Here is a 20,931-nt window from a genome sequence, read left to right on the forward strand (position 1 = left end):
AGAGGCTCCGTAGTAGACAGAGCACATGTTTTCCATGTACTATTTCCTAAAACCCTGGCATAGCCAGTTAAAAAGATCTCAGGTGGTCAGAATATTCATATGTATCTATTTAGAACTTTATTAGTTCTATTTCCTCCTCCTCCTCCTCCTCCTCGTTCTTCCTGCAGAAGACTTCTGGGGTGAAGTAGGGCTGAGAGGACACACACAACACCCCCCCCCAATTTCCATTGCAAACTTGCTTTAGGAAACAAAGGAAACTTGGGGGGAAAGAAAAGGAGAAAATGAATCCTGCCAGATATTTATGCTTTGTTAAATATGATCCAAGAATGGGAGAAATGATAAAACAGTCCTCCTGTGCATGTTACTCTGACTGAATCGATAAATTCAATTTACGGAATGGCTCAATGGGCTATATCATTTATTTAAAAATTTATCAACTGCTTTTCAACAGAAACTCCCTGTCAGTGCGCATGCAAAAGGTTGAAGGCTAAATCCCAGGCATCTCCAGGTAGGACTACTGGATGAGCAGAGAGAGAAAAGACTGAGTTGGAGGGCTAATGGTCAAAGGGAAGTACTGGCATGTGTTGCCATTTGTTTCAGGTGGGTTTTTTTAAAAAAAAACATACGATGACATCTCAGATGAGTAAGCTATCTGCTTCTTTTTTAGGCAGCATAGTAAACATCTTCATACTGAGTCAGCATCTTCAGAACTGAGTCAGGCAAGCTTTCGGGGAGGGGGACTTATCAAGTTGCGACAACTGGAGATCTATTTAGATTCAACAGCATGCAGGAAGTATGTTTTTATTATATTTCTTAGGAAAGTTAAGTAGCTTGAAGACATCTCTCTCCAAATGATTACGCTGGATGCTTGTACGGCGACTACTTTGATGCCATGTTTCCTGTACTGAGAGCAGGCATCTATCGGAAAAAGGGATTAGGGCACTGGCAGGTACTACTCTGCTTGATATGTACATATGTGCACTGTGAGGGCATTGCTACACCACTCCCTCTGTCATATCCCAATCCTGTATGCAATTGTTAACACTAGGAAGCTGCCTTATACCAAATCTGATCAATGGCCCATATAGCTCAGTGTTATCTAGCATAGGCTATCTGGCAGTGGCTCTTCAGGAGTTCAGACAGGGAATTTGTCCTTGCCCCACATGGACTTGCCAAGGCCTGAACCTGGGAATGTGTTCGTGTTGATGCTGCGCCATTTCAATTTTTGGCCTCTCCATGCAGTTTGATATGCAGCAGGCAAGCTGAACTAAGTCAAGTCCTGTCTGCCTGTGGGAACATGGAGCCAGAGAGGACTGGCCCAACTATTAGACAGTGAGACAGCTGCCTCCTGCAGCTAATTTTGGATGCCACAAAACGGCAACAAATAGTTAAATTACTTCATTTATTAGAATTGCACTTGTAGTGCCAAGGAAGAGAGGTAGTTATGTGGGGGGGGGGGTTTGCCTCCATTGCCAAATTATTTTACAGTGGTACCTCTGCTTACAAATTTAATGCGTTCCGAACGCACATTCGTAAGTCGGAAAAAATTGTAAGTCGAAGCAACCCAATCTAAAAATTCGTAAGTAGAAAACATCCTATCTAAACCGCATCCAAGATGGCGGACGGAGCTCCATTCGTAAGTAGAAACATTCGTAAGTAGAGTTATTCATAAGTAGAGGTACCACTGTACCAGCTTTAGATACATTATACAGTGATTTAGGAGGGAAGGGGGCATCTGCTGATCTGCCACTGTCATAGCTGCCAGGTTTTCCCTTTTCTCGCGAGGAAGCCTATTCAGCATAAGGGAAAATCCCTGTAAAAAAGGGATAACTTGGCAGCTATGGCCACTGTCAGCAAAATATCCTGGGCTGGTAATCTTGAATTACATTCACATGACAGCAGATAGAAGAGACTTTATGGGGGGGGGGGGAATAAGGAACATAGAAATGCAGTTCAGGACCTAAAATGACCACCACCACCACCAGACTTTGATCAAGGATGTAGGGATAGGCCAGGCTGGTGTGGGTGTTGATGAACATTGGTGGTGTGGTGGACCAGAAATGGTGATGAACAGAGCAGCTCCTGCACTTTTTTCAGGCTAGCAGTTCTAATTAAAAGCAAAAGGCTTTCAGCTAGCTGAAGCTCTTTAGTGAAAGCACAGTGTGTTTTACCAAATGAACCTCTGTAGTCAAAAGGAAACATCACTGAGTTCAATGGAGCTTACTCCCAGGTAACTCCGCAGAGCATTGCAGTCATCCCAGATGGCTGATCAGAGACGGGAACCCAAGTTCCAACATGACAGCCACCATAACTCCCTTCGTCAGCTGTCAGCTAATCCGAACAAATAGTTCTTGGAAGGCTGATTCAACAGGCTGCAGCTAGCTGCCAGGAAGCAGCTTCTAAGCCAAGCTTAAGGGCAGCCCAATACAGAGAGCACTGCAGTAACCCAATCTCAAAATTACGAATGCATGAATCACTGTGGCCAGTTTCTCCCCATCTAGGAAGAGTTTGTATCCCTGCTGAAGCTGGTAAAAGGCACTCCTAGCCACTGTTTCCATTTTTCCTCCAGCAACAATATAGATCTAAAAGTATCTCAGGACTATGTGTCTGCTCCTTCGGACAGGGCGTGCAACTCCACCCAGAACAGGCAATTCATCTATTTCCCAAAACCATTCGCCTGTTTGATCTCCATCTTTCCAGAATTCCGCTTCATGGTACATTACATAGTTCACTACATATTTTTACCACATACCTTTGCTTATTACACGTCAACTTGCAATGCATTAGAAATGTTAAATAGACGTTTCTCACACACACAGCAATATGTCTGTTAAACTAAAGAGTTATAAATGTTACCAATAATAATAATGATAATGATGATAATTTATTACTTATACCCGCCCATCCGGCTGGGTCTCCCCAGCCACTCTGGGCGGCTTCCAATGGGAGATTAAAAGTACATTAAAACATCAGTCATTAAAAAACTCCCCTAAACATATAATGATTATGATTACCATGAAAATGATAGAAGAGCATTTCAAAAGGAAATCTCGCTTATAGACCTGTAAGAGAATGCCCATGAAGCAGAATCTCAATGAGGCAATTACTGGCCTTTTAACTGGCCAGTTATCCAAATAGTTAAACTATACTATTCACATTTACAATAGTCCTCTAACAATGCACATCTATCTGCTTACACGAGAGTAAGTCCCATTGAATTCATTGGGACATTTGTCTGAGAAGACATGCACAGATTGCACTGAATATTGCCTTGGCTGTCCTTAACAGTGAGTAAAGTGATTCATAAACATAATTGACCAAATTTCTGGGGTCAGGTAGTTGAAGAGCATAAGAATGGAGGTATTTAAGATCACCCAGAAGATCACAACTGATGATCTTTGTAGTGATATTCAGAATAGCTTCTCCTGGAGTCAGGGGCTAGATCCAAGTGTCTTATGATGACCTGCTAATTTCTGGCTCCCATAACAATATAGTATATGATCAATTCTGTCAGATATTTAGCGTTTGCCCAATAAAACTGTTTACCTAGACAGCAGGTGCAGCTATGACATTATTGTACCCAATTTTATTAATAAAGCTATTAATAATGCTATTGGTTTTTCATTACTAATCGCTGATAGTTATGAAAATTAATAGCTTAAAATGAAAATATATGACAAAATACTGTATTAAATTTTAATCATACGATTAAAATAAATAAATAAACTTGATATATTTATGTTCAAAATCAGTTTTGTTTGCATTGGTACTGCCCCGATCTTTTAACCTGGCCTGAGAGAAGGTACTGCCCCGATCTTTCAGCCCTGGACTGAGAGGAGGAATTCCTCTCCTCCAGGGCAGTGCTGTCAAGAAAAGGAAAATTGCTCTATCACAGCACTCAGTTCAGAAAAAGGTTTAAACCTCTCCTTTCATCTCAGCACTGTGATGGATAGATTTCTCCATCACTGCACTGGGTTCAGATCTCCATTGCAGTGGTAGACTAAGAGCAGAGGTTCAAAATTAAAACATTTAAATCACCGGTGGACATCTATCCTAAAGCACCCTCTCAGCAACTTAGGCTGCAATACTAAACATAAGAGCTGGGGAGTAAATCCCACTGAACTGAATGAGACTTACTCTGAGTAAACATGTTCATGATTAATATACACAGGACAGAAGTACACATTTTTCCAACTGAGAATTCAGTTGCTGCCTGTGGATTTATTTACGTGAGACTGGCTAGCACAACTCACATATTTTCCATATACACTTAGTTTCAAGCACAAGTCTTGCTGTGATCAGAAAAGGCCCATTCACTTAGGCATATACGACAGCTATAAGACAACAAACAGACATGATATGTGAGAAATGTGCCAGCAAAAATCTGAAGGTGCCAGTCAAGTCTGTTGTTGTTTCCATTATAAAATGGATTTCGACTGGCTCTGGTATAACATGCCTTACAGGCAAAACTCAAGAGGGCTTAAACATATACTTGCGAAAGCTGAACCAGAATTATTTAAGGATGAAATAAAATTGCCTCAGACTTCTCAGAGATCTTAAGCACAGCTTCCAGCAGGAACAGACTGCTGGATCCAATCACCCTAGTTCAGTCCTAATACAGATCTTACGCATCAGGCATTTCCTTATTCATTGCTTAATATTTAAGAAACATCATGGAAATGGTCTATCGGTAATGAGCTACACACCTCCCTCATGCCAACTCCCTGTTGTATAATTTCACAAAGTCATATTCTCTCTATGAGAAACTTAATCAACCTGAATATGGACTTTGAAGAGAGCCCTGGGGAAAATCAGAGCAGCAAATGGCTGCAAATCAGTGAACTGATTCTGGAAAAGGTACTCTCTTGCACTCACAAGGTTCTGTCGCTCCATTCCAGAGAGAGAAGAAGCTGAGGGATTCATCAGCTTTATGACTAGCAACCAGAACAGCATATTAATTCAGATATTTGAGCTCACAAACTCCTACCAGATTTTCCCTGGCTCCGAAAGAATCACATCTACTTGGAATTGTGGAGCAGAAGTTTGGCTGCAGTTTCAAGCAGCTTTATAAGATGCACGATGGGGGTAGGATAAGTTTTGCCTGTTAAAGTTTAGGGTTGATTTATTTTCAACGGAATATGGATGTCTAAGGCTTAGACTGTAATCAATGGGATGGAGTCATGAATTAGTTCCTTTAAGTCAATTCTTTTTAAGATTTCCCTCTTGCCCTATCCCAAGTATTAAGCAGGGATTACAGTGCCTCCATCCCATTTTATCCTCACAGCCATCCCGGAAGGCAGAGACAGTCAACAATGAGAATTTGTCCAAGGCCACCCATCAAGCTTCTTGAGTGTGCAACCTGCTCATATACAAAACTCAGCCACATCCACTGTACATGCTTCCCTGCCTGATGTTTTTTAGCTTTGCATTGTTCGCTATGTTACAATGATAGCTGCAGAAACAATACACTGAGGGGTAGTGTTCTGACATTTTGCAATGTCACTGCCTTTCTTCAGCAGGGGTATCAGGCAGGCCACGTGTACAGCATGGGGGGGCCCTAGTGATGCCGCCCGCATCACTGGGGAGTTGCGGCCGTATCACACCCCGCGGCCTACAAATCCAGTTGACCGGGGGGGCATGGTTTACAGCCACGCAGCTCCTTCTCCTTCCTCCTTGCACACATCTCACTTCCTCCAGCAGGAAAAAAAGTTTTGGGGTTTGGCTTCCTTTGGTGGAGAACTGGAGACACATCGTTCTTGTAATACTTGATTTAGAACTGGAGACACATTGTTCTTGTAATACTTGATTTATTTTCAAATATACAAGGACAGCATACGCAGGGCAAAGAGCTACCGCTTGCCTAACATCAGGTCTCCAGAGAAACCTGCGGGTTTAGAAAAGTCTCTTTCTCTCTCTGGCTGAGTCACTTCTAGAAAACTACAATTTCTTTTTATTATTTCTGTTACAGATCTAGGGTAACAGAGCTTGGAAGTGCAAAGGCACCCATAACTATTGAATGTTAGAAATTAATAGAAGAGTGGAATTTGGCCAATTTTTATTTTTTTTATTTTTTAGTATTGAAAGGAAGATGCCAGACCAGTGGGAAAATACATGCTTTCGGTGTAAATATGTGTAAGCCACATGTTCAAATCTTACTTGTTGAGGGCTTTTGACAGGATTGCTGAGAAAATATGCATGAACCATTCTGAGTACTGTACTTAAAAAGTCCTGTACTATCAAAATACCCACAATGCTACACCAAATCTGTTTGTAGCAATTCCATCTGGGCCCAGAGGCACTGGTGTAAGATGAAGACAGTTGGAACCTTGGTGGTCTTTGCTTTACAGTGGACCCGGTCACCCAGTAAAAATATAAGGAAAGAAAGAAAGAACTACCAGCCACTAATGTTGTAGGTGAGAGGAATGTGGAGAGATGGGTGGTAGGAGAACAGACTGACTGGGGACAATGTGGAGGAGAAAGCAGGGCAGAGTGGAGGTCAGGCAAGCTGGGAGGAGACTTGAGTGACTATGGCGGGGAGCAGAGGGCAGAAGAAAGGAGGATGGCACAGCTCGGTGGTGAGTCAGCAAGTGACAGGACCACAGGAGAGAAGAAGAGGAAGGGAGAGAGAAGGAACTGAGATTCCTGGCTTACTGTACCAAACACTGTAAGTCAGGAATGAATTCACAACTGGCATTTTGCCACATTGGGATTTCTGATTTAAGCTGAAAGCAGGGCCGGCCCTACGGCCAGTCTGGGTAGTGCAGGGTGCCATGGCGCCGGCCCGGCAAGGGGGCGCTGCGCAGCTACGCCCGCCGCTACACCATGCAGCTGCGTCCGCCTGCCCGCTGCGCAGCAGCGCCTGTGGCAGCCGTGCTGTACGCTGCGTCCACCTGCCCATCGCGCTGGGAAACGGGGCGGGGGGCGCCGGAGGGATCCGTCACACCATGGTGCCAAGGCGCCAGAGGTGCTTAAGACGGCCGTGGCTGAAAGCATGCCTGCTTGCATTAGTTTTGCAAAGAATCTTGTCGTGAAAGAAGCTCTGAAATTCAGCAGACAAGAAAGATGATGCAAAGGTTAAGTGCATTTCATATTTGATCTATATGGAAAAGAAAATCCATAAATTATCCTGTTTATCGCTGAATCAGAACTAGTTTGGGCTCTTTGAATCATGTTGACTGAAGTTCTGAAGTCTCTAACATTTTGGTAAGTACAAAATCTCTTTACACCTGTCAAGCAGCAGTTTCTAAGTAACCATAATTTGATTTCCTGCTAATGAGTGCAGTTTCTCCAGTCTTCTAAATGTGAAAACTGATCTACTCCAGATGCTAAAGAGGCTTCCATATAATAGGATTCTTCTTAGACAGTATCTCCAGGAGGACTTTATTCAGACTCCTCATTCTGAATCAGATGACAAGAACATAGCAAAGATGGGAACAGCTCATCTGTTTTATTATCTTGAGATAAAATATGTAATAAATCAGGAAATGGAAGTAGCAGGTGAAACCCATTATAAGCATAAATATAAACTCAGAGAATCCATGAGGACTGGAGAGGCATTCTAGTAGTTAAAAAATATAAATTAAAGTCAGGCTTTGAACTTCATTATCTGTTCTTTCAGAGACTCCAGAAGGAAGTTTTAGCCACAAGCCTCTTTTTTTAATGTGGTATTAATTATGGATATTTGAAGCCGGAGTTTCAAAACATATGCTGCCTTAAACTTCCTTTGCTGCAACTCTTTGAACCTGCCATTACACTTCAAAGAAACGACATCGGCTAAATTAAACCACTTCCTGCTGCATTTTCAGACAGAGAACGACACCTGTTATGTTCCATTACGTCCTTTTGTGACTTGCATGGGAAAGGTTGTGTTCAAAAGGAAAGCAATTATGAGAGAGCAACCACTAAAAAATCTGTTTTGTTTGTATGTGGAGGTTAAGCATACTGATGAATGAGCTCCTTTAGTGCAAACTGAGAAGTGAAACACCAATCTAGAAAGGTATATGCCAAAATGGCAGCTGCTAGTATTCACAAGTCCAACCCATAGACTTGGCATATTGCTTTGGTTTTGAAGGAAGGAACTCCTCAACAATGCCTTTGCTGAAAGGGGTGTTCAACCAAGGCTGGGTGAGCTACTCTGCTCTACTCTTGATAAAAATAAAAAATCCTTCCGGTAGCACCTTAGAGACCAACTAAGTTTGTCATAGGTATGAGCTTTTGTGTGCATGCACACTTCTTCAGATGCACACTTCTTCTTCAGCTCTACTCTTGGTTACCAATGCTGCAAACTGAACAGATATACACCATTTCTATTAGCAGAGGTTGGGGAGAGAGACAAGAGGACCCACTGTGAAATAAGGGATATGAGGGCAAATGTGGCTATGCGCCCCCATTACAATTGAAAAACATCCAATTTTCTCTCAAGCCCTTTTCAGGAGTTGTAAACACTTGAAGGAGGCACTGAGGGCAAGCATGATGGTTTATCCTACTGGGGGCAACTGTCCAAAGCAGGGAGCCCTTCCATGCAGACATCCAGAAGAAGAAGAAGAAGAAGAAGAAGAAGTTTGGCATAGAGTTACTTCACCCGCCTGCACTTTTTAGACCATCTGTACAAGCCTTGTTCACAGGTTTGTGCCTCTGAGAACAACAGAAGGGGTGTTCACAAGTTACATTCAATAAGTGCACAACCTGTGCTCGCAAGTAATTGAGCTGAACAGATCAACAAGTGTACACATTTTCATGCAAACACTTATACATGTGTAGAGACAGGTTGTACCTGTGCTCATTGTTAAGGTGTGTACAAACCTTAAGTTTGCAGAAGCCTTAAGGCAGAAGCAAGAGTGTCGTCATCCCCCCCCCAAAAAAAGGTGCCTCCCATTTGTGGATTGTTTTGCAAATGTGGGTACATCATGGCCCCATCTCCGCAGACTGCAAAAAGAGTTGTTCACTGTTGATTCTCTTAAACAGGTTTTTATTGAGTTACTGAATTTATGAAATGGCTTTAGTTATATTTATTTATTGGATCTTGGAGCTTTTACGGGGGTGGATGTGTTTTTAGTGTTATCACTGGTGTAATTTTAAATTTCTCTAAACCATCCGTCATCGAAACAGATCCCAGAGTAACGTAGAGCAATAATAGCAATCATAAAACACAATAAAAGCAAAACATAAACCATCATAAAACAATGAAAACTAAAAAGCAGCAGCTACTTCAGGAAGGACTGTGTATATTTGCACTTACGCGTACTTTAAAATGGTGCAAAATTAACCCAAATTCTTACATACATTCCCATCTGCGTCTACTTGCTTATTCCACCTAATATATTCTGCCTTTGATAGTCATAAAAAGAGGGAAATTATTTATTTATTTATTTATTTATTTATTTATTTTAGTTTTGTGCCTAACATCCTTACAGAGTTCAAAAAGTAGCTTACAACATTTATTAAACCAGTGCTTCCCAAGCCACACACACCCCTTACACTACAAAACTATTCAAAATTGCTGGAGATCCTGGAAGACTAATAATGTAGCAATTGTAATGTTGTACTTTTATTGCTTCTTTTATTTATTATATATTGTATTTTGTTGTATTATAATTTGAATTCCACAGAATTCAAAATGTAATACAAAAAAATCAATGTAAGAAAAAAAGCAATAAAAACACAATTAAATATCTATCTGGCTATTTAATGCAATTGAAATGCTGTCTACCGCTCTTCAATCACAAATCCATAGGCACATGGCAGAGCACCTTAATGAATCACACACACCATTGAGGCTCCATGGACCAGAGTTTGGGAATTCCTGTGTTAAACAATGCCGGGCACTGAAGGCTGCTCTCCAACCAACTCCCTAGTAAAGCTGCAATCCTTTGCACATCCACTGAACTCACTGGGACTTGCTTCTGAATAAGTATAAACAGGGTTACTCTTTAAGTATGTTTGGTATTGCAGAATAAAGCTATGGTCCCAAATGCACATACCTGGAAGATGGGCTTTTTATAGAATCATAGCATCATAGAATTGTAGAGTCGGAAGGGACCACAAGGGTCATCTAGTCCAACCCCCTGTAATGCAGGAATTATTTTCCCATTGTAGGGCTCGAACCCACAACCCTGAGATGAAGAGTCTCATGCTTTACCAACTGAGCTATCTCTAGACAGTAGGCACAATGAAACTTACTTCAGGAAGGCATTGCGCTGTTAAACCGTATTCATTTACACAAGCTACAGTACTTCTGCTCACGTTAGAAAACGTTTGGGCTTTTCTTAAATCTGCAAAGAATTTTCAGATAACTCCAGTATGTTGTGATTTTTAAAAAAATATACAAGGCCTTTCCTTGCTTACACCTAAACTACTGATGTACCTCCCATTTGCCTCCTCCTAGAAGGATATGTATTTTCATAAATGGATTACACTTCCCCGTGAAGTGCTTTCTGCCTCTGTTCATGCAACGCTTCACAGGGCACTTTTCAGATAAAGCTGAGGCAGTAAGTGTTAATAGAGCCATTAGGAGAGCATGGTCAGTCACAGTTCCTTGCATCACTGGGATGCATCACCAGCCTTGGTCTTCTTGACATGGGGTGGGGGGACACTTTGCCAGCTTTCAGAAGCAGGGGTGGGCTGTGTCATTTTCATCTTTCTGCTTTTACTGTCAACATTTTCATGCTGTTCTTGAAAGCAGCTGCACTCCATTTCCTGATGTCCACAACCTATCTTGTTGAAGATTCATTCCGTGTGTCTGCAGTTATGGGACTGTTGTCTATCACATGACGGTGTATGTATTGACTCCACAGAGTGGGAAGTGACAAAGACAGGATGTTTGTGTTACTGTGTTTCCTGAAGTGGGACTATTGTCCTTTGTTCTTTCTCTTTGCTGCCTGATGCTAGAGAGAGAGAGAACCAAGTTGCAGTGCTCTCTGTGTGTTTATACGTAAATAAAAGTAGATTAGCCAAATGCTGAGTTGCTGAGGTCTGTTACGCAACTGTGCAAACTCAGCGGATCCCTAAGTGTGCTAATGCTTCTTGGCACTAGTCGCTGTGATGTTTGGGCTGGAGAAAGCTTTTAAAGCTCCCATACGATCAACCAGGAGGGAGAGAACATGCCAGTCGGGCATGCAAGGGTCCTACTTGAGAGTAGGAGATCCTAACATTGAGCACACAGGGTGACTAGGAAGGCAGAGTTCTCTCTTCACCACAAGGACTTTCCCCTGGTTTGTGTTTGAGACTTCAGAATTTTCAGAACTGGAGATGAGGGGAGGAATATGTGGGGGGAAATGGAGAGTATTGGCCAACAGCTTTTGCTACCAGTATTCAGAACAGAACTATTAAAGAACTTTTTGCTCAGACTGCAAAGTTTGTGTGAGAGGGAGGGAGGTTGGGAGGGAGGTTGGGAGGTTGGGACGGAGGGAGGGAGGGAGAGAGAGAGAGAGAGAGAGAGAGATCAGGAAAATTATGTCACAAAAGAACAGTTAGATTTCCTCAGGCAAGATTCAGACAATTAGGCCTCCATATCCCAAATGAGCTCTGTTGCCCAGTGACCCAATTACTCTGAAACGGTTAGCACTGTCATTAGGGATTGCCACTTCAGTTTCATACTTTTCCCTCTCAACATGTTTTCTTCCTAGCTATTTGCATAAACATTGGTTTGACGTAATTCTACAGAACCTAACCATGGCCATAAAAACAAGAACCTGGTAATACACAGTTCCCACATTTAAATTTTGAAATCAAGGCAGATATGATGGGAAGCGAATATGACAAAGGAAGAAACTGCAAAGCTTGTACACCCTCACCGACACACACAGTCTCTGAAGGAACATGGCAACAGGACCCTAGAACAACACATTCCCACCTTATGGGATTCAGTAGAAGCCTTTCAGGCAAACTTTTCTTCCCTTTTGAGACCGTGTCATTATCCAACCCTCGTGTGGAGCATTTGTGTTAGAAAACCTAGTATCTGAACCTAAAAATAGTCATGGCTCTCCAAAAAAGAAATTTGCAGCATTCTTCATCAAGACATTCGAACACATGAGTAGCACATGAACAGAACTCTCCATATTCCTGCATGACACACAGAGAACAGTTTAAAAATAAATGCATAGTAAGTAAATAACATTATCATTCTTGCTGGGGAACCCTGAGGCTGGAGACAGGCTTTAAAAAAAAAAAGAATATGAACAAAAAATGTTAAATATGGTACTGAACTAGCAGTGTCGCTCATAGTCCTGTTGTGCACTCTTTCTGTACATATCTATATTGTAAAGAGGTTTATTTAGAGCCTTCCCTACAAAACAATCATGATATGAGGGAATGTGGATATGCATCATGGATAAAAAATGGCTCTGTCATGCTACTTTTGACTCCCTTTAAATCTCTCTCCAGCATAACAACCTGCATGTTTCGGAGAGAGAAACAGAAGACTGTTATGTCACGTAGCAAGAGTTAAGAGTAACACAGTTATCAACAACTTTCTGATTTCTATCTCTCCACTGTGTCTGCAAGAAGAGCCAACTCCCCCAAGAATGCGAACATTCTTCTCTTCCATAAATACTCTGAGGTATGTGTAACTAAGCTTTCTGAGACTGTGGGCACATTTCCAATTCCAACTGTTGTGGGCATCAAATACATGCCGCAGCACTCCCTTCCCCCAGCTTGAAAATAAGTCTTCTGTTGGCTAAAGAAGCTTTCTTCAAAAGTGAGGGAAATGAGAGCCTGAGGGCACCAGGGAAGGCCTCTGAGGGCACATGCGTGCCCAGGGGCACCACATTGTCAACCCATGCTACAATGTAATAAAAGGGGTGGGTAGGTGGGGTTTTTCTTTGTAGGGGGAATGGTGGAGTTTAAAGGCAAGGGATACACAGGAAGAAAAATGCATTCTCTTAGCTTCAGAAAAAAAAATATAATGGTCATTATTATTATTAAAAATACTCTGGAGTGATTTTATGGGCCTATTAATACATGCCTGGGGAAGCTTCACAGCCCTACTTGATTGTACAATAATGAGCCAATAAAGCATACTCTGTCACTCCTTGATGCTGTATTATCCCATCGTTTTGGTAATGAAAAGTTCTTAAATTTAAATATAGTGCAAAGAGCAGATCATGTAAAAGTGTGTTTTTAATTGGTTGGGCAGTAACAAAATTCAAGGTGAGGCCTGGTTCTTCTTTCTTTAAAAGAAAAAAAAGAAAAATTAACAGGCAGAGAATAAAGGAAGCAGACCTCTACTTAAGCCAGCACACAAGAGGATTCACTTAATTGGTTCAGCCCCAGGAAAGCAAAGTCAGCAAGTAGAATTCCTGCAGATCCACTCTGAGAAGTGCATGAGGATTGTGGGCCACTTACCAACTTTTTGAAATGTTTTCATCTGGTTCAAAAATTGCTAACGAAACAATCCGTTTTCTTTCTAAATTTGTACGATCCCTAAATGTCAATCTATTTTGAACATTCCCTCTTCAATTACAGGCACTGTAATGATATCTCTGGAGCTAAACTCCAGAGGTGCTATCTTTGGAGTTGACAGATGTTTGAAAACTTTTGCCACCACTTTCACTTAAACCAATGTCTGCCCAAACCAGAAACAGCGATTAATATTAAATGCAAGGCAGCTTGTACACAAAACCATTTCATAAACCTTGTTTTAAAGCAAACTTCTTTTAAACTAACCACAGCTATCATTAACCATAGTTTGTTGGTTTGAACAAAGGGACACACCACAGTTAAGCATCAGTTTTGGAACTACAACTCCTGGCTGTGCAGTAGGGAGGGGAGGGGAGGCGGGGAAGAGAGTGTACGAGTCTAGGAAATAACTACTAGGGCTCGGCTCATTCATATAACATTAAACAACGGTTTAGCATTACCTTGAAATGCAGCCACTGCCACTCTCACTCAGGATAGGTAGATTGTAAACAACACAACAACCAATACTGAACCTACCAGCTGTCTTACTAAATTATCCTCATACAAATGGGGGCTGGGAGTATCCTAGGTCAACTAAGTTCCAAGCATGCCCCGCACACATGTCCAGTTTCCTTGGATTCCAGCTTCCTTTCTCGCCAAAATAATTCTTTATGGGGTATTTAAGGCCTGCATTTTATGCCGATTAAAGGATTGTGAAAGGTGGAAAAAAATACTCCAAGACTATTCCTCCTAACCCAAACAAAAAATTAAAAAAAATCCTTCCAGTAGCACCTTAGAGACCAACTAAGTTTGTCATTGCTATGAGCTTTCGTGTGCATGCACACTTCTTCAGATATCTTCAGATATATTCTTCAGGTATCTGAAGAAGTGTGCATGCACACGAAAGCTCATACCAATGACAAACTTAGTTGGTCTCTAAGGTGCTACTGGAAGGATTTTTTTATTTTTTGTTTTGACTACGTCAGACCAATACGGCTACCTACCTGTAACCTCCTAACCCTAGGTAAGCTTGGCAATGAACTGTTTATTTATTTGCCTTTGGCAGAGAAACCATGATGAGGATCTGATCTTGGAGGGCAGCTTCCTATACATTCAATCCCCTATTCATTTTTCATGTGAATTTACACACACACACACACACACACACACACACACCCCTAAGTTTCCCAACTTTGTACCCATCTAAAGTATTGTTATTAATAATAATGACATTTCTATTTTGCCCTTCATCTGAAGATCACAGGGTTTTTATATCACAAATATAAAAACACAAAAATGCATCATATAGTAACAAATAAAAATAATACGCCATACACACAGAGTTTAAAAGGCCAATGGATTGTTTAATTAGAACATTATTCTGGCAATGAATCCAACTAGTTATCTATTCTGTAAAGATCAACACATTCTCCCTGCAGTAAATTTTGTAGATTCAGCTAACCATGAGAATAACCACATACCTCCCACATGAAAGGGTTACAATGGACCATAACTTTAGAGATATCTCTGTCAAGAAAAACAGAGTCGGCAAGAGAGTGAGTTAAGGTGCAATTTTATATACACACTTATGTGAAATAAAGCCCCATTGAACTCAGTGCTGCTGACTTCTGATTTAACATGTATAGCATTGCACTGTAACTTAAGGCTTTTCATATGAATGCTGCTTATGTCATCTTTATAACTGTCTCAAACTTCAGTTTTCAAATACCAAGGAACAGTAAGCAACCACAAAACACCACCAACTTTTGCTTCTCAACACTGCCAACTCTTTATTGACACCACACACATCGGCCAAATCTAAAATGTGATGGAAACACATTTATGGATTCTCAGTTCAGCTCCAACCTACATATTCGTCCAAGATCAGACACTAATCTTCATACAGTAATCCTCTGCTGTATTTATATGAAAAGCTGACATCAGGAGAACAAGAAATTTGATTTACAAAAGAAAATGCTAGCCTTGGAAAAGGAAGTGTATAATCTTTGAAAAATGCCCTCATTATATCTAGACAATACCACACCAGCTGGGTTTCTTTATCACATAAGTACCAGGGGTTACTTTGGCTAAATCTATTTGCTGAAGCTAAGAGCAACACCCAAACCGAGCAAGTTTTTCTCAGCGAAGTCCTGCTTTTCTTAAAGACATATTCTGATCTGGCTGCAACTTAGGAAAGCATCAGTGCAAATATAAAAAGGACAATACGCATAAGCCATAGTAAAGGTAAAGGGACCCCTGACCATTAAGTCCAGTTGCAGATGACTCTGGGGTTCTGGCGCTCATCTCACTTTATTGCCGAGGGAGCCGGCGTTTGTCTGCAGACAGCTTCCGGGTCATGTGGCCAGCATGACTAAGCCGCTTCTGGTGAAACCAGAGCAGCGCACGGAAACGCCATTTACCTTCCCGCCAGAGCGGTACCTATTTACCTACTTGCGCGTTGACGTGCTTTCAAACTGCTAGGTGGGCAGGAGCTGGGACCGAGCAATGGGAGCTCACCCCGTCACTGCCAACCTTCTGATCAGCAAGCCCTAGGCTCTGTGGTTTAGACCACAGCGCCACCCGCATCCCCTATAAGCCATATTAGGCATAGATTGTCTGTGCAAAAGGAGAAACAAGATTCTGTGTTTAGAGACTGATTTAAAGACTTTGGCAATGTCGAGGCTAGGAAGACTACAGACACAGGTCTGATTTGCATATTGCAATTAAATCAATCCATGGCTTAGTGTGGATGCAGAAGTGTGTGAGTTCCCAGGGAGGAAAATGCAGCCGCTCTACTCCTCCCTGATTGTTTCACTACTGCACCATACTGAGTTAAGCCATGGCTTGGCTTAAAGCGGTGATGGCCAAACTTGGCCCTCCAGCTGTTTTGGGACTACAATTCCCACCATCCCTGACCACTGGTCCTGTTAGTTAGGGATAATGGAAGTTGTAGTCAGGGCCGGCCCTAAGGCAAGGCTGGGTAGCGCAATGTGCCAGAGCACTGGGCCGCCAGGGGGCGCCGTGCTGTTGCGCCCGCAGCAGCTGCGCTGTGCCCGCCAGACAGCCACGCTGGGAAATGGGGGGGGGCGACGGAGGGATCTTCGCACCACGGCGCCACGGCACCAGATATGCTTAAGTTGTAGTCCCAAAACAGCTGGAGGGCCAAGTTTGGCCATCACTTGCTTAAAGTCTCATTTGAACTCAGGCCCATGGTTTAACGCTCTCCAGAGTAACCATGAGCTATAACCAAGATTTTTTTAAATTGATTTATAGCCTGTGGTTTGTCCTGAAGAGGTAAACTATAGACGCCCTATATTAACATATATATTTACATTAAAATTTATGGATTATTTTCATGGTTAATATGATGTGACATGCAAACGAGGTGATTAACTACTTGTTCTTACGAGTACATGGTTTATAATGGATTTGGAGTAGTTGTGACCCACCAAGTTGGCCACAGCTCATCATCCATCTATGTTGGCCCTCAGGACCTGTGGCAAGTCACTTGTTTTGAGTGCCTGTCTGGAATTTTGCAAAAAACACAGCGCAGAGAGTTGTCTAGTACTTGGCATACCACAATATATGGCTGGTGGGTTGTGCTTGACCTCACTGGGTATACACAGTATTTTTGAGTGTTCTTATTAAGAGGTGGAAGAGAAATCAGAAGTTTCCCACCAACACATCAACTGATGTGCTATGCCATTCCAATAAAATCTGTCAAAAAAATAAAAGCCCTTATTGAAGAAAAGCGATAAGTTTCACTGGAGAACTTGGGTGGGATATTTTCTTAATCAGGGGGAGCAAAAAGCCACCCCATAGAATGTAAACTCTGTTTTCATTATTTGGAGCCAATTCTGTAAACATTGGAGAGAAGTTATTTGAGATCACTTTCCCAGAGTGATATTTAACTGCAACAACATTGCCGCTTGCCTTATGGTGTGGCTAATCTCCCAGTATCCCTTCCTCCTTTTATCCTCACACCCGCCTGCAATAACAAGATTAAGCATTAGCCTGGCCAATACTGGTTTGGTTACACAATTCCTGCTTGTTAAGTCTTTTTCAGTGAAGGAAAATTATAGCTTGGGAAAGGGTCATATCTTGATAATACTATTAAATAATGGGTTGGGGGGGGTAATCTATATGATCTGCAGAGAAGACCTAAACTTCTGTATCCAATAGTGGCATATGAAAAATAACTTTTAGACTGTAATCTATATCCACTTATTTGGGAGTAAATCTCACTGAACTCCACAGGGCTTGCTTCTGAGGTGACATATTTAGGCCTGGCCACTTCACTCCCCCTTGTTAGACTCCTTTGAGAGTCCTTAGGAAACTGAGTTGTTCATCCACTTCTAAAGGTACTTCTGTTTATTTTAACCAGTTTCCAGAATGTTTGGAAACTTCTTAGAACAATGTAGCAGTGATTAAGCCAGTGGCTCCGGTTAACCTTTCTGCATCTTTCTGATAGCCATCTATAGAATTAAATTAGCCCAGAGCCTTAAAAGCAACGGGATTATCTACTTTTGTGATGTTAAGAATTGCCTCTGGAAGAGGGGAGGTGGGGAGAAGGGAGGTTGGTCTGAGCAAGATCGTCTTTCCAAGTCTGATAAGAATCCTTCTTACATATTAGTCTAGGTATTCTAGGTCAGGTGTGAACATTATAAAGGCGCAGAAACTAGATACACATTCCTGCTAATGTTTGAAACATAGGAGAAGGTATCTACTTAATGCCAAATGCAGAATGTGGACAGCTCAAATTCAGCATCACATTTTGGCAATGCTTTGTTGCAACACTGCTTTCCTCCAGTGGGCCTTTTGGCTGAGTAGGTAAGGGTGCCTTCCTATTAAACTTGAGACTGTGGATTTAATGACTAGTGAAGGTCAACAGCTCAGTGGCACAGAAATCCCCATGTTTAATTTCTAGTATTTTAACTTCTAGTACAGTATTGAGGTTGGGGAGGGGGAATACCCTACTTGCACAAATAGAAGATTGCTTTGTACTCTTAATTCTCATAATGGGGAGGGCAGGCAGGCAGGGTCAGCCAAAGCCATTCTGCTGCCTGGGGCAAAGAGCAAGACAGTGCCCGCTCCCACTTCCACATGCAGAAGCTAACTAGGCTGGCTGTGGAGTCTTGCTTCACAGGAGAGAGTGTCCCACTGGAGAGTCACAACAGGCCACAGACCACTACCTGCCTCCCAGCAAATGTTCCTTGAGGTGGTTGCCTGCCTCTGCCCCTGGGGAAGAGGGGGCAGGTTGCAGGCCAGACGCAAAGGTGCTACAGGCCCATGGGCTGGTGATTCCTCACCCATGGTGTAGTGAATTACACAAGCCAATGGCCTGACACAGCATAAGGTTTCTTCCATAAATGGAATGGTGCTTCTTAATGAGACATCTTAGAAACAGCCTCCTTGGCATATGTACTAATAAATACTTCAAGAAGTTGGGCATCTCTTAACCCTAGGGCACACTGTGGAAAGCAGAACCTGGATAGCTCAGCTGGTTAGAGCATGGTGCTGAGAATGCCAAGGTTGCAGGCTTGATCCCCATATGGGACAGTGGCATATTCCTGCATTGCAGGGAGTTGGACAAGATGGTCCTCAGGCTCCCTTCCTACTCTACAATTCTATGATTCTATGATTGTGAAACAACGCAAGGCCAACACAAGAATATTGCTGGCTGCAATTTCTCATTCTGGGGAGGGATTTTCTCATTCTTTCCAAGTTTGGGGGCTTCCGCCCAAAGGACAGCTATTTCAGTAAACAATTCTGAGGAGCTGAACCAAGCAGAGTAAGGAACATTGGGGGCTAATAAGAAGGGGCAAGAATAATAAGGGGAAAGGACTTGCCCAATCAGACTCGTGTGTTGCCTGCAGAGGCCATGCATGCATTTACAGGTAAAGCAAAAGCAGAGACTTCGAAGCCAGAAAGAAGGTGCCTCAGATGGCTGTGCTGATGCATCTTGAAAATGTGGTTTGTGAGAAGCAACCAGTGTTCTCTCTACCTCTCACTTCTGCCTCCTGGGAGGCACCCTGATCCACATATACCACCACTGCTATATTTATTTGCCCACGGCCCTGTATCTAAAAGAACTGGGTTTAAATGTGATAACGACCCAGAAGGATGTCGCTGCTGCCTACGGGCAGCGAGGGAGGAAGCCAGCCAGAAGATGTTTTGTGGAGTGGAGTTTGACCGTCTCAAAACAGATTAAGGACAGGTTTGGGCTCTGCTGAAAACTGAGGAAGGGGGAGGGGGGAAGTAGGCGCGTGTGCTTGTGGAGCAACTTGTACGGCTGTTGCAAATCTGCAAGGAGTGTATAAGTTCTGCAGCGTCGGTTCCCAAAGAAGAGGAGAGCAGGGTGGGAGGGGAGAAGAGGAAGAAGAAAAACGTCTCCGGTGTTTTCACCGATGGAAGAAGACGACACCCTCTCCGGCCCAGTCGAAATGCTGATGCTCGCCCCACTGTGGCTCCTAAAGCAATTCCTAAACCTAAACACAAGAAAGTCAAGCAGGCGAAGCCGGGGCTTCTCTCCTTAGCCTAGCCTATCATTGCTGCGCACAGTCCTTCCCTCCCTCTTTTCCCAACACCCGCAAGCTGCTCGCCTGCAGCTCCAACAATGCAAGGAAAAAAAGGACAAGAATGGCAGTGGAGGAGATGAGCCACAGCTGGGCGATTCTGAATCTCTCGGTCTTCCTTATTCCAGCGGGGCTGGAGGCGGGGGTTGGGGGGGGGGAATCAATGCTCAGAAATGTACAATTACGACCAAGCTGCAGCAGGACCATGTAAGGACTGCATACTTAGAGCAGCAAACGGTTTTTTTTTTCTCTCTCTATAACCAAGCCATTCAAGCAACAGATAGAGGTTTACCTTCAAAATGCAGGCCATGTTCTTCCCTAGCCTTCCTCAGCCCGCAAAGCAGAAGGAGATCTGCTTTGTGAGTAACAGATCCACTCTGAGGCAGGAGGTTGGCCGGAGAGCTGCGGAGGGGTGCCCGTGCCTACATTCCTGGAGATCCAGAGGAGCCACAATTCTTAAGATCCGTTAGTCATGTTAGTCTTTTCATGCCCTGTTTGTTCCACCCATCAGCTTCTGCCACTGGCTGCAAGCCAGCCCAGTACCTCCCCTCCGTCACATGACTGAGTTTGATTCATGGCTCTAGCTGGGGGATTTTTATTTTTTTTAATTTAAGAGGGAAAAGCTCAGTTGAATGCTCTCTCTGCCTTTACGATATGCGAAAGCAAATCTGCACTGTGCAGATGTTTAGGGTTTTAGAGAGTTGCTCATTAAATTTTCTTTCCGATCATTCCAGTATTTTTTTTTAAAGGAACATTTCTCCGCTGCTTTGGTCAGTTTACAAGCAGAAGAGTGTTTCCCAGTACTGTACGTAGTTAAGAGATCACACACGCAGACACAAACACACACAAACAAACAAACACAAATCAGCCATCTGCAAACATTTATTAAATGCTACGCTGCAGTCGTTCCTCGTCTGGAGAACAAACTTTCCTTTGTCTGCAAGTCCTACAGAACTGCCTG

General features: G+C 42.7%; 1 protein-coding gene across 4 annotated transcripts in view; it reads right to left on the minus strand.

Moving 5' to 3' along the window:
• Positions 1 to 20,497, minus strand: part of ST6GALNAC3 (ST6 N-acetylgalactosaminide alpha-2,6-sialyltransferase 3) — a 260,006-nt gene extending 239,509 nt beyond the window's left edge. For all 4 annotated transcript variants that reach the window (XR_009557886.1, XM_035121516.2, XM_035121514.2 and 1 more), the window contains exon 1: positions 20,263 to 20,497. Coding sequence is in view for 2 of the 4 variants with exons in the window: in XM_035121516.2 (XP_034977407.2) it covers positions 20,263 to 20,280 (18 nt within the window). In the remaining 2 variants the exon portion in view is untranslated. The remainder of the gene's footprint in view (positions 1 to 20,262) is intronic.
• Between the last annotated feature and the right edge of the window lie 434 nt (positions 20,498 to 20,931).

Source organism: Zootoca vivipara, chromosome 7 (genome assembly GCF_963506605.1).
Source record: "Zootoca vivipara chromosome 7, rZooViv1.1, whole genome shotgun sequence".
NCBI lineage: Eukaryota > Metazoa > Chordata > Lepidosauria > Squamata > Lacertidae > Zootoca > Zootoca vivipara.